The sequence below is a fragment of the Lepus europaeus genome, chromosome 10 (assembly GCF_033115175.1).
Source record: "Lepus europaeus isolate LE1 chromosome 10, mLepTim1.pri, whole genome shotgun sequence".
Lineage (NCBI taxonomy): Eukaryota > Metazoa > Chordata > Mammalia > Lagomorpha > Leporidae > Lepus > Lepus europaeus.
The window spans coordinates 95,015,856-95,030,179 of NC_084836.1; the positions used below are offsets into that span (position 1 = coordinate 95,015,856).

General features: G+C 41.9%; 1 protein-coding gene across 4 annotated transcripts in view; it reads right to left on the reverse strand.

Annotated features, from left to right (window-relative positions):
* The window catches only part of MCM8 (minichromosome maintenance 8 homologous recombination repair factor), a 46,410-nt gene that overhangs the window by 29,482 nt on the left and 2,604 nt on the right, over positions 1-14,324 (reverse strand). For all 4 annotated transcript variants that reach the window (XM_062203884.1, XM_062203885.1, XM_062203886.1 and 1 more), the window contains exons 3-8: positions 14,004-14,087; positions 11,314-11,396; positions 10,772-10,921; positions 7,582-7,685; positions 5,653-5,851; positions 211-296 (exon numbers count right to left, since the gene is read on the reverse strand). In XM_062203884.1, the coding sequence (XP_062059868.1) occupies positions 211-296; positions 5,653-5,851; positions 7,582-7,685; positions 10,772-10,921; positions 11,314-11,396; positions 14,004-14,087 (706 nt within the window). The remainder of the gene's footprint in view (positions 1-210; positions 297-5,652; positions 5,852-7,581; positions 7,686-10,771; positions 10,922-11,313; positions 11,397-14,003; positions 14,088-14,324) is intronic.

Below are 14,324 nucleotides of genomic sequence, written 5' to 3' on the forward strand. Positions count from 1 at the left end.
AGGACATAATAATTGCATACTGAAGTCTTTCTGGAATCTGACAGAGAATAAATTTCAAATAAAGACAATTATTATTTTAACACATAAGCTGCTCATCAAATTAACCTATTATATACTTTATTGTTTACAGATTTAAAAAAAAACACAGTATAACAGAATAAAACTATAGACTTACTCAGTCTTATTTAACAATCTAGTCTGATTGCTTACTTGATCGACTGCCAGTCCATTGTAACTGTGAGAGGAGAGTTGCGGACAGCAGTAAACGACTTCCCTCGACACGCAGGCACAGGACACTGCAACAGGAATCATTCACATTCAGACGCTAATAAGCTGCAATCACATCTCAGGAAAATCCTAGTTAACATATTTCACTTAGGTGTCGGTGTCATGGCGTAGTGGGTTAAGCTGCTGAATGCAATGTCAGCATTCCACATGGGCGCCAGTTCATGTCCCCTAGCCTCCTTTTATACTGTTTGTAATACAGTATAATAATACTGATTGTTACACAGGCAGCAGTCACCATACAGGCAGATTGTGTTCAAGCTTCATAAGTCACTTGTTTGGCATTTGGACCTTGAGATCATTTACAAATTCAAAGACTATGGCAAATAGGAGTTTCTAAAAATGAAGACAACATTTCTCCTCAAGCTTTTCTAGAACCTTGCTTCTGCCCCATCAAGAAATGGAGTCCAATTTCCCGTCCTGGAACTTGGGCAGTCTTGTAACTCACTTAGAAACCAAAAAAATGTGACACAAGTGATGCCACAATTTCTGAGGCTAGCTCATATAAGGGAAAACCATTTCCACCTATCAACTACATCCTTGCTTTGGGACTATCAACAGCCACATTAGCAGCATGAACTTCCTGGACTGCCATTCTGTGAGAGGCCAAAACCAGCCCTGCAGAGACCAGATGGAGGAGAGACAGATCCCTGGTCAGCCACCTTACATACCTGCTTCAGCCACCACCTGACTAGAAATTCCACAAGAGATCTTGAGCTTAGTAGTCTTCCAATCTCCTGATCCACAGAAATTGTGATAAATAATAAAATGATTACTGTTATTTTGAACCACTAAGTTATAGGGTGATCTATTAAATCAGCAACAGTGACAGGAATAGATCAAACAGAACAGCCATCTTTCTGGTCACTAAACTCACTGCAGTTCAGACACCTGCAGGACCTTCACAGCATCATTTAGGAGTCAGTGTTGGGACTCACTTTATCAGAAGGCATGGAAACACTCTGAACAGACACTGTCTACAGAAAATACCTGGATTAAATCAAGATCTAAACTCTGGCCTCTGAGTTAAAGGTTCTGCCTTGAGTCTTAAGTCAAGAAAGTGTAGATGATACCCACTTAACAATACCACTGAGTATTCAGAACTTACAACTGATTCTAACACTCTGTGCTTCCCATAAGAGAAAGCAGCCCTGTGCTTTCAAACAGAAACACTGAGTGTTTCCATTCCTAATTCTTCAAGGAGTTACTTAGGAGTTGACCTCTAAATGAGTAAAAATTTAATTAATGCCTAATTTATTAAAGTCCAAAGACAGTACAGTCAACTCAGGAAAATAATGGATATGGCATATCGCCCTGCCTTATCTGAAGTTTTAGTATGCCCAACATGAATACGACCATATGGAGCTGGTACAGGATCAATGAAATGAACAGACTCCCACCTCTACAGAAGTACAGTATGCCACAGAGGAAGCATCACACAAGAGAGGCAACAAAAGGCTTCACTACATATGGTGACAGGACAAATGATTTTTCAGGTAAAACTAGATCTCTAGCTTTATCTCATACACAAAATTAAATCCCAGATGGACAAAAGATCTAAATACAAAAGCACTAGAAGTAGATGCCAGAAGCATGTTATATTACTCAAGTGAGGGAAGTCTTTTTAGGCAGGGCACAGAACATCAAAGTCATGAGGGAGAAGACTGATCAATCAGACCATGTAAAGAGGGAAAATAGGAGCAGATACTTGGTGCGGTGTGACAGAAGCCAGTTGGGACGCCAGCATCCCATATCAAAGTGCCTGGTTGAGCTCAGCTCTGCTCCCATTTCTAGCTTCCTATTAATGCACATTCCAGGAGGCAGCAGTTGATGGCTGAAGTACCTGGGTCGCTGAAACCACCCAAGTGGGAGATCTAGACTGAGCTCCCAGCTCCTGGCTTCACCCTGGCCTATCTCCAACAACATAGGGGCATTTGTAGAGTAAGTAAGCATTACTAGCTCTCTGTCTCTCGATCACTCTGCCTCTTAATATGTAAATAAATAATTTTTTAAAAGGTAAAACAGTACAAAAACAGAAAAAACACAACAAAGTTAAAAGATAAACCAAAGACTTGGAGAAGATACTGATAATGTACAAATATCTAGTCAGTAATTAGTATCTAGAACATGTAAAGTAATTCTATGAATTAACCAATAAACAGAAAAATGACAGAATGTATATGTATATGTATATCAGAAGATATACATAGAAAATTCAATAAAGGAAACTGAATAACCAGTAACGATATGAAAAGATGTTCAACCAGGGGCCAGTGTTGTGGCATAGCAGGTAAAGCCACCACCTGTAATGCTGGCATAACATATGGGCACCAGTTTAAGTCCCTGCTACTCCACTTCTGATCCAGTTAATTGCCTAGAAAAGCAGTGGAAGATGGCCCTACTTAGATCCCCATCACAGACATGGGAGACTCAGATGAAGCTCCTGGCTCCTGGCTTTGGCCTGGCTCAGCCCTGGCCATTGCAGCCATCTGGGGAGTGAACCAGCAGATGGACGATCTCTCTCTCTTCTCTCTCTGTGACTTTCAAAATAAACTTGTAAAAACAAATATTTATTTATTTATTTATTTGAAAGTCAGAATTACACAGAGAGGGAAGGATAGAGTGAGAGAGCTTCCATCTGCTGGTTCACTCCCCAATTGGCTGCAATGGCCAGGGCTTGGCCAGGCCAAACACAGGAGCTTCTTTCTGGGTCTCCCACGTGAGTGCAGGGGCCCAAGCACTTGGGTCATCTTCCGCTGCTTTCCCAGGCACGTTAGTAGAGACTTGGACTGGAAGTAGCACAGCCAGGACTTGAACCAGCGCCCACATGCAATGCTGACACATGCAGACAATGGCTTAACTTGCTGTGCCACAGTGCCAAACCCACAAATAAGTCTTTAAAAAAAAAAAAAAAAAAAGGATGCTCAACCATAATAGAAACCCTAAAAATTCACATTATAAATGAAATACCACTTTATACCCAGCAGGCTAGAAAAATCAAAAACACTAACAATACCAAGTATTAGTTAAATTATGGGGAAATGAGAAATGCTTAAGATACATGTAGGGGGTGTTAGGTAGGGACCAGAACTCTGGAAAGTAATTTGGCAGTGTCTGATGGAGTCACAAACAAGTATGGCCTATAACTTACAATCTTCTCTGCTATGCACAAGGATGTCTTCTGCAGCCTCATTCTAACTGTGAACAACTGGAAACATCACCAATGACCACCACCAGAATGGACCAACAGTGGTTATTTAGGAATATTCTACAGTAATTAAAAGGAGTTAGGTGCATATTAAAATAGTAGACCTATAAAATAATCAAGTGAAAAGGGGGTGCAAAATGTCATACACTGTTATGTCATTTATATAAACACAACAAAATTAACCCTATTTACAATCAAGAATAAAAATGCAGACTTGAAGAATACATGCAAATTTCAAAATAGTGGCTGCCTTCGAGAACAGAATAAAGGGAATGGAACTGAGCAGGGGAACAGAGAGAATTATATCTTTAAAAAAATTATTTGCCAGCTCATAATGGTGGATATACAGATATTGCTTACTTTAAAATAACTTTAAAACTCTATGTTGGCAAGTGTTGTGGCACAGCGGGTTAAGCCACTGCCTGCCATGCCAGTATCCCATATGAGTGCTGGTTCTAGCTGCTCTACTTCTGATCTGACTCCTTGCTAATGTACACGGGAAAGCAGCAGCAGATGACCCAAGTAACTTGGACCCCCACCACCCACAATGGGAGACCTAGTTGCAGTTCTAGGCTCCTGGCTTGGCCTGACCCAGCTCAGCTCAGCCCAGCCCCAGCTGTTTAAGGAATGAACCAGTGGACAGAAGATCTCTCTTTGGCTCTCTCTGCAACTCTACCTTTCAAAGAAATAGAACAAATCCTCAAAACAAACAAAAAAGCAAACAACAACAAAAACCTATTGCTTAAAAAAGTTAATGAGGGGCCAGTGCTGTGGCGTAGTGGGCAAAGCCACTGTCTGCAATGCCAGCATCTCATATGGGTGCCGGTTCAACTCCTGGCAGCTCCAATTCCAATCCAGCTCTCTGCTAATGTGCCTGAGAAAGCAGTGGAAGATGGCTCAAGTTCTGGGCCCCTGCACCCATGTGGGAGATCTAGAAGAAGCTCCTGGCTACTGCTCCTGGCTTTGGATAGGCCCAGCTCCAGCCATCACAGCCATCTGGGGAGTAAACTAATGGATGGAAGACATCTCTCTCTGCCTCTGCCTCTCTGTAACTCTGCCATTCAAATAAATAAATCTTCTTTTAAAAAAGCTAATAAAAGGGGCTGGCACTGTGGTGCAGTGTGTAAAAGCCCTGGCCTGAAGGGCCCGCATCCCATATGGGTGCTGGTTCTAGTCATGGCTGCTCCTCTTCCAATCCAGCTCTCTGCTATGGCCTGGGAAAGCAGTAGAAGATGGCCCAAGTCCTTGGGCCCCTGCACCACATGGGAGATCCAGAAGAAGCTCCTGGCTCCTGACTTCGGATTGGCTCAGCTCCAACTGTTGTGGCCATCTGGGGAGTGAACCAGAGGATGGAAAACCTCTCTCTCTGTCTCCACCTCTCTCTGTAACTCTGTCTTTCAAATAAATAAAATAAATCTTAAAAAAAAAAAGCTAATAAAAAAAGAACAAAACATATCACTTCCAAAAAAGGAGAAGCAAATAAAAGAAAGGAAACTTGATGTATATTGCCTATGCCTATGAAGTCAAAATAATGAATAGAAAGTATGCATACTAACTTCAACACGGTGACTGTTTTTGAGAAGGGTACAAAGGGTAAATAAGAGACACTAATGCTTTGTATCTTTAAAAATATACCTGGATGGAGCTGGCGTGGTGGCACAGCAGGTTAAGCCAACACCTGTGATGCCAGCATCCCTTACTGGAGCACTGGTTTGAGTCCCAGCTGCTCCATTTCCAATCTAGCCCTTGTGCCTGAGAAAGCAGCAAAAGATGGCCCAAGTACTTGGGACCCTGCTACCTACATGGGAGACCCAGATAGAGTTCAAGACTCCTGGCTTCAGCCATTTGGGTAGTGAACCAATAGATGGAAGATCTTTCTCTATCCCTCTCTTTCAGTCACTCCACCTTTCGAATAATATTGTCTTTAAAAATAAATAAATATATGTGTGTGTGCGCATGCTGCAAAATGTAAATTTTGGGTGGTAAGTATAGGAATGTTTTATTTATTTCTCTATTTTCTGTAATTTGAAGTATCTCATAATTTAAAAACTGAAAAGAAAATAAGCTCTGTGTTCAAAACCATTTCAGATGTTTTCTGTGAACTGATTTGCCTTCCTTTCCGGGATGATCCATGAAGAAGGAGTTAAAGAGCACATCACCTTTGTGGGAAGACTGTATTTTCCATCTGGAAGAGGAAGACTCTGAATTTCTCCACAGGCAGCACAACGAAAAGCCATCTTGGTGCACAGAGGCTTTATGTTGCTCACACGAACCACTGTCCCTCTCAGAGCAATGTACTTCCCATAGTAATTTGCTCGGACGTTCTTGAGCTGTGTCAAGGGCTCATAGTTGTAAACTCTAAAACAAAACAGGAACATGTTTATCCATAAATTCACAATGAACAGAATCTTGAGGATGTCTGTATTTCACAAGTTCCTTTTGGGAACAACTAAAGAATTTTCAAACTATATCCTCTTAGATATCAGAAATCTCATAAGAGCTAAATCATTCTTAAAAATTAAAAACATTCCCTTTTCTTCATATTCTATAGACTGTCTCTAGGGGAAAAAACTTTTTCAAAAAAGGAAGGGAGCTGGCATTTGGCCCAGTGGTTAAGAGGCTGCTTAAGACAATAGCATCCCAGGCTGGCACTGTGGCTCATTAGGTTAATCCTCTGCCTGTGGCACCAGCATCCCAAATGGGCACCGGGTTCTGGTCCTGGCTGCTCCTCTTCCAGTCCAGCTCTATGCTGTGGCCCAGAAGGGCAGTGGAGGATGGCCCAAGTGCTTGGGTCCCTGCACCTGCATGGGAGACCAGGAAGAAGCACCTGCCTCCTGGCTTCGGATCGGCATAGTTCCGGCCGTAGTGGCCATTTGGGGAGTGAACCAACAGCAGGAAGACCTTTGTCTCTGTCTCTCTCTCTCACTAACTCTATCTGTCAAAGAAAAAAAAAAAAAGACAATAGCATCCTAGCTCCACTTCCAATCCCAGCTTTCTGTGCACCCTGGCAGGCAGTGGTAATGGCTCAAGTATTTTGGTCATAGCTGTTCCACTCTGGTACCTGCCACCCCCATGGGAGACCCAGATTCAGTTCCAGGTTCCTGGCTTAGCTCTGGCCCAGCTATGGATGTTGTGGGCATTCGGGGAGTAAGCCAACAGATGCAAGATCTTTGTCTCTCTGCCTTTCAAATGAATAAATAATCTTAAAATAATAATAATGTCACAAAGAAATCTACGATTCAAAAATTTTTGAGTTTCTAACTCTTTTTTAAAGAACTGTTAGGAAAAAGTCTTCCATAAAATCTGAAAAAGAAATAAAACCGTGATATTACCTTATTTATATAACAGGTTTTTTTTTTTTTGATAGGCAGAGTGGACAGTGAGACAGAGAGACAGAGAGAAAGGTCTTCCTTTGCCGTTGGTTCACCCTCCAATGGTCGCTGCGGCCGGCACGCTGCGGCCGGTGCACCGCGCTGATCCGAAGGCAGGAGCCAGGTGCTTATCCTGGTCTCCCATGGGGTGCACGGCCCAAGCACTTGGGCCATCCTCCACTGCACTCCTGGGCCACAGCAGAGAGCTGGCCTGGAAAAGGGGCAACCGGGACAGGATCCGGCGCCCCGACCGGGACTAGAACCCGGTGTGCCGGCGCCGCATAGCGGAGGATTAGCCTATTGAGCCATGGCGCCGGCCTATAACAAATTTAAAATCTTAAAATACAACAAAGATAATTCAAGAAAACCAAAATAATTTCACTTACTCCCTTGTGTCTAGTAAAAACTTAGTAATTCAACAACATAAATCCTCTGAATATGTTACATAGTTTATAAATTTACTCAAGAAGGTTTTGACAAATACACATCTAAAACCAATGCTTACCAAAACTTTGCAAATCAAATGATTAAAATGTTGATTTCTGTTATGATCTCTTTGAGTAATTTTCAGTGGATTCACTTAGGTAAGACAATCAACCAGATAGCAAAAGCATTCATAACCTTTTCTCTGGTTTCCTTCTTTTATAAAATAAAGTTCTCATTCTCTGTCTTAGTGGCCTATTCTAAATAATACTTGGCTACCCACAAACTCCTCACCTTGCATGAACGTGCGGTACATTTACCATTGTTTCTCTATCACTAGGCAGTCCTTCCTGGGCTTTTAATTCAGCTGCGTGCCCTTCTAGGTCCTTAGTTAATACCTAAAGACAACAGGCATTTAAACAAAAGCTGAAAAACAAAATATCCTCTTTAAGCAGAACTCAATTTTAGAAAACACAGTTTATGAACACAAACAGTTCAGAACAGAACCCTTAATAGCCCATTAAAAATCTGAGATTTAGCCGGCGCCGCGGCTCACTAGGCTAATCCTCCGTCTTGCGGCGCTGGCACACCAGGTTCTAGTCCCGGTCGGGGCACCGATCCTGTCCCGGTTGCCCCTCTTCCAGGCCAGCTCTCTGCTGTGGCCAGGGAGTGCAGTGGAGGATGGCCCAAGCCCTTGGGCCGTGCACCCCATGGGAGACCAGGATAAGTACCTGGCTCCTGCCATCGGATCAGCGCGGTGCGCCGGCCGCAGCGCACCTACCGCGGCGGCCATTGGAGGGTGAATCAACGGCAAAAGGAAGACCTTTCTCTCTGTCTCTCTCTCACTGTCCACTCTGCCTGCAAAAAAAAAAAAAAAAAAATCTGATATTTAGCTATGAATACCTCTTTTACAGTGGATTTATGTTTAACCTTGGGATTTTGCTGTCCCTGGACTGGAAAATTCCAGTATCCTTGTCTGTTACCTTCTGTTACAACCAAACTTAATATTAAAAGTTCTTATAGTAGCCCCCAAAGCCAGTATTCTAGGTTTCAATTAAAATAAATAAAAATTTCAATTTCTCCATATTCACTGAATAATCAAGACAGAAAATAAAGATGATCTTCAAAATACACAATGCACACTCCTTTGGCACCTGATACTACATAAATATTAAATACCTACTTGTATACAATGCAGTCTTTATACAGCTATGATTGTTATAAGGACTGTAAAGATTTATGGACAAAATACCATTAGTTTTGAAAAGGATCATGAGATCATGAGAAAAAAGACTTACACAGAGAGCTTGGCTCAAAGAATTTGAATATACAAGGTGAGGGGAATTCTTTTTTTTAAAGAAAGATTTATTTATTCATTCATTCATTCATTCATTTTGTTGAAAGGCAGAGTTAAGAGAGAGGGAGAGACAGGGAGGGAAGAGAGAGAGATCTTCCACTGACTGGTTTATTTCTCAGATGGTCACAACAGCCAGGGCTAAGCCAAGCTGAAATCAGGAGACAAGAGCTTCACCCAGGTATCCCACATGGGTAGCAGGAGCCCAAGAACTTGGGCCATCTTCTGTTGCTTTTTCCCAGCAGAAAGCTGGATCAGAAGTGGAGCAGCTGAGACCCTCATGGAATGCTGACATCACCGATGGCAGCTTTACCCACTATGTCACAACACCAGCTCCAAGTTGAGGGGAATTCTACATTGAAAGGACAGCACGGCCGGCACCGTGGCTTAACAGGCTAATCCTCCACCTTGCGGTGCCGGCACACTGGGTTCTAGTCCCGGTTGGGGTGCCGGATTCTATCCCGGTTGCCCCTCTTCCAGGCCAGCTCTCTGCTATGGCCCGGGAAGGCAGTGGAGGATGGCCCAAGTGGTTGGGCCCTGCACTCGCATGGGAGACCAGGAGAAGCACCTGGCTCCTAGCTTCGAATCAGCGAGATGCGCCAGCCACGGCGGCCATTGGAGGGTGAACCAACGGCAAAAAGGAAGACCTTTCTCTCTGTCTCTCTCTCTCACTATCCATCCTGCCTGTCAAAAAAAAAAAAAAAAAAAAGAAAGAAAGAAAGAAAGGACAGCACATACAAGAGGCAGGAGTGTTTAGAGAATATTGGAGAGAGGTCAGCTTAGTCAGATTGTAGTGAATGAAAAACAATATTGAGAGATGAACATAAGCCTGATCACTTAAAGCCTCCAATGCTCCATAAAGGATTTGGACTTCACTTAGAAAAGTCACTAGAGTCACCACAGTTTCCAAGGAGAGATCCTGTTTCAGTTTAAGAAAGATAAAGAAGGCTTAGCCTAAGAGGGATGGAAAGCAGGTAGGCTTAAAAGACGTATTTTTTAAGAATTTTATTTATTTTCACTGTTTTTAAAAGGCAGAGAGAAAGACAAAGATCGCCCATCTGCTGATTCACTTCTCAAATGTGCCAACAGCCAGCGCTGGGCCAGGCAGAAGCCAGGAACCCAGAACTCCAGCTGAGTCTCCCACATGGATGGCAGGGACCCAAGTACCTAAGCCATAATCTGCTCCCTCCCAGGGTATGCGTCAGCAGGAAGCTGGATCAGAGCAGAGTACCCAGGTCTCAAACCAGGTACTCTGATATGGGATGCCGACATCCCAAGTAGTGGTGATTTAAGCTGCTTCACCAAACACTCACCCCTAAAAGAGATATTTTAGAAAGAGAAAGGAAAGCATTTGGCAACTTGCATATGGGAAGATAATGAGCCAGAAAAGCCTGAACACAACAGCCAAGGATTCTACTTTAGGGTTTCTAGCAGCACACAAATCTTAGTGACGAATTGCTCCTTGCACCTGGATACCCTTCCCTGTTCTGCTGTATATTCAAATTCCAGCTGCCCTCCAGGACCTGTCATAGCCCCTTCCAGCTTTAGTGCATTCCCCTTTTCTCCCCAACACTTGGGTCTTTATCATTACCTCTGATCACACCCAGCACTTTGTGCCTATCCCGAAATCTGCTTAAAGCATTTATGTCTGCTAGCTTCAAAAATGCTTTCATGTATCCTGCGTCATGTGACCCTGAGAAGAACTCAAGCTGGCACAGCACATACTATTTCCACTTCATACACAGTGATATTCAAGAAAATTATATTATTTGCCTTTATGTCACAAAAACTGGAGCTGAGGTTGGTCTTTTTTGCCCCAAGTTCAAACCTCATAACACCATGACATCTTGCTTCATCTTCCCTTTGAGATTGTACAGCTCCTTGAAATCAGGGCTTAATTTCTGTACAATCTTTAATGAGATTAACTAAAATAAGTTGGGAATAAATGTTCTGTTTAAGTAAACTACTGAATACAGAATGAATGGAATCTTTCAGGACAAGACGGCATGCAACCATTCAGTTCTAGCCCAGATCTGTGAGTAAAACTTAAATGTCTTTTAAAGAAAGTACCATCACTGTGAAATCTTCCTTTAAAATTCTGACAAGAGTCTGTGTGAAATAGGTATTTACCTGATGTATTGCCAGACCCATACAAGCCAAGGTTTTCTCAGGTGCATCCCTTAGTTCAGTTGCTATATTTGGTATTAAGTTAGTTATTTCATCATCTTCTGTCAGTTCTTTAAAATCCACCAAAATACTTCCTTTTCTTTCTATTTCATCCTATGAAATATAAAAGTATTAAAACAATAATTACTTTCTTAGTCAATTATCTTAACTAAGCATTCCATTATACATTTGAGAAAGTACATATTTATGTGGTGATAATGGTGAGTACTATAAAGGTTTTGTGTAAAGAATGGCTCAAACATTTTAAATATAATGACTTACTGTGGTTATTAATAACCCTCTGAGGTAGATGTATATATTGTCATTTCCAACTGACAGATAAGAAAATCAAGGCACAGATAAACAATTCACTAAAGTCCAGACTGCTGAGTAGGGGCAGAGCTGGGTTCTGAACCAAGGCAACGTGACCAGTCACCAGCACATCACATACGCTGTCTGATGACACATCCGTGGGGACTGGCAGCTTTGTTGTGGAGGAATCTTACCTTATCATATAGATCAATGTGCCTTGTGAAAAATTTTTCAAATGCTTGAATCTTCTCAATGAAAGGAGAGCTACCACTGTAAACTAATCCAACAAATACAGCATTAGTGTTAATAACCACACATGTATGAGCATATTTATAAGTAACAATATATACATGGTAGGTGACTTATTTCAATTACTTTGTATTATGATTATATTCAGATAAGAGCTGCTACAGAATATATTCTTTTTAAAAATTTTTTAGATTTATTTATTTGAAAGGCTGAGTTACAGAGAGGCGGACGCAGAGAGAAGTCTTCCATCTGTTGGTTCACTCCCTAAATGGCCTCAAAGGCCAAAGCTGGGCTGATCCAAAGCCAGGAGCTTCTTCTGAGTCTCCCACGTGGGTCAGAGGCCCAGAGACTTGGGCCATCTTCTACAGCTTTCCGAGGCCGCAGCAGGTAGCTGGATCGGAAGTGGAGCAGCTGGGACTCAAACCGTATGGGTGCCAGCACTGTAGGCAGCAGCTTTACCCGCTAAGCCACAGCACCAGCCCCCAGAATATATTCTTGAGATTCTAAAACAAGTTTAGGGGACAGTGCTATGGTAAAGCAGGTAAAATCCACCACTTGCAGTGTCGGCATCCCATATGGGCGCCAGTTCAAGTCCCAGCTGCTCCACTTGCCATCCAGCTCCCTGCTATGGTCTGGGCAAGCGGTAGAAGATGGCCCCTGAACCCATGTGGGAGACTCAGAAGAAGCTCCTGGCTCCTGGCTTTAGATTGGCACAGTTCCAGCAGTTGTGGCTATCTGGAGAGTGAACTAGTGGATGGAAGACCTCTCTCTCTCTCTCTGCCTCTCTGTAAACTCTGCCTTTCAAATAAATAAATAAACAAATCTTTAAAAAAATAAAAGTAAACAAATTTAGGTCTGCATAATCTGAAATGCAAAAAGGAATTGACTCTAAAAGCCTCAACATCTAGGAAACTGTGTATTGAGTCTTTTGACACTTAATAGAGCATACTTAATTTAAATAGCTTACATGATAAGTTTAAACCAAAAATTGTAATAAAGCCAAGTCAGACACATGAACTAAAGTCTTCTCTTGAAATAGAGCTGAAGATTATCATAGTCTTCACTAAGTAAATTCTACTAGTCTAAATTGCCACCTGTCAAATCCTTTCCTGAGATAAAGTAAGAGACAAACACTTGATTCTGGGCCACAAATTATACAGCTATATGCTTCATGTCTTCAACTTCTGTAATATTTTCAACTTCATCTCCCACAGAGAACAGTACAATGACGTACTTTGGAAGGATGGCTGGTCAAGCCCAATGTGCCTACCTAGGAGCAGTCTACTGATCACTTACAGTATTCTGAGCTAACTGCTAAAGGAATACAATGGGTACTGGTAGCTAATACACTCTATAGCAATAAAAAACCATCCAGGAAACACATCTTCCCATACAATAGAAGACACAGACTGCACAATAGATTCCCAATGCAGGATGTATCTATAAAGTACTTTATTCATTCATAAAACAAATATGGAGTGCCTGACAGGGAGCAGTATCTTTGACCTCAACCCATACAGCCTAGTGAGAAAAAAAACACAGATACAAGGCTACATTGGAAAGTTTGTAGAAAAAATAGAATTAAGAGAAGTTTAAAAATATTGAAGTTCATCCATAGTTTTTTCATAACACACAATTCCATGACTTTTTGAAGAGCTCTCATGTATTTATAAAAAACAAAAATTCATACCTCGTAAGACATAGCAAATACAGATACAATAAGAGTACAGAAAAGACAGTTCCCTACACCTACATAGACAGATCTATGGTATTCTTGATTACCAAAGAGAAACTCCTTAACTATGTTTCTATACAAACCTGTCTTAGAGTTATTGTCTCTTGGTTCTAAGTCCACCCTTCCATTTTCTGCTGGGTGATGCTGTAATTGAGACCTGCACCTTACATTTCCCAGAATTTCTTTAGCCTACCAACTGGAGGCACTTTAGAGTTTAGAAGGTGGCGGAAGTGAAAAAGGAATTCGTTCTTATTTCAATTCTTTCTGGCATCTCTCCAGCTGTGTAGTCCTAAGCCTCCAGCTCCAAGCACCAAAATGAGGCACGCGCTCCCCCTCCTCCCCCAGTATTACCCCCGGCAATCAGCTTCCTTTGCCTCAGTGGTCTGAGCACAGCTTTATAGGGTTAGTCTTCTGAGGTCCAAGCACTGGTTTGCAGGGTGTCCCTCAAAGGCAGAAATGAAGGTATGTTGTGGTCCCCACTCAAATTCCTAAGTTTGGGGACGCTCAGAACTTAATTTTTGTTCCCTCAGCCATAGAAATGGTTGCCATTTTCTGAAGTTACTGCTGGGAGGTTATCTTAACATAACCCTTTTTACTCCTTCAGCCTTCTAATTCTTTGTATTAAATTTCCCTTTGGAAAAGAAATATCCAGCCTGGTTTCTGTTTCCTGACTGATACACAACTGAAAAATAACACTCTTGAAACATAAAAGGTCACGAAAAAATGTGTATTATGAAAAATTGCATGAATTTCAAAAATTTTTGCACCAAAATAATTTCATTTTCCATAAAATTTTTATTCTATCAATAAACCAAATGAATTACAGTAATATGTGATGGAACACTCAAAGACAAGTTAAGAAAATGTAACTTATGGTACTTTTTGCATTTTTAACACTACCTTCAGAGAAATAAAGTTTCCAGCCTTTGTATGGTATGAATTGATCCAATGTTGACTGCCGTAGCAAAGATTGTGAATTTTGCTCTGAGGGGAAAAAAAAAAACACTAGGTTAGTAAATATAGAGCAAACAGGGGCCAGCTTACTGGTTTGGAAGGTTAAGCCTGAGCCTGCAGTGCTGGCATCCCATACAGACACAGTTCAAATCCCGGCTGCTTCACTTCTGATCCAGCTCCCTGTTCATGCATCTGGGAAAGCAGAAGATGGCCCAACTCCTTGGGCCCCTGCACCTATGTGGGAGACCTAGATGAAGCTTCTGGACC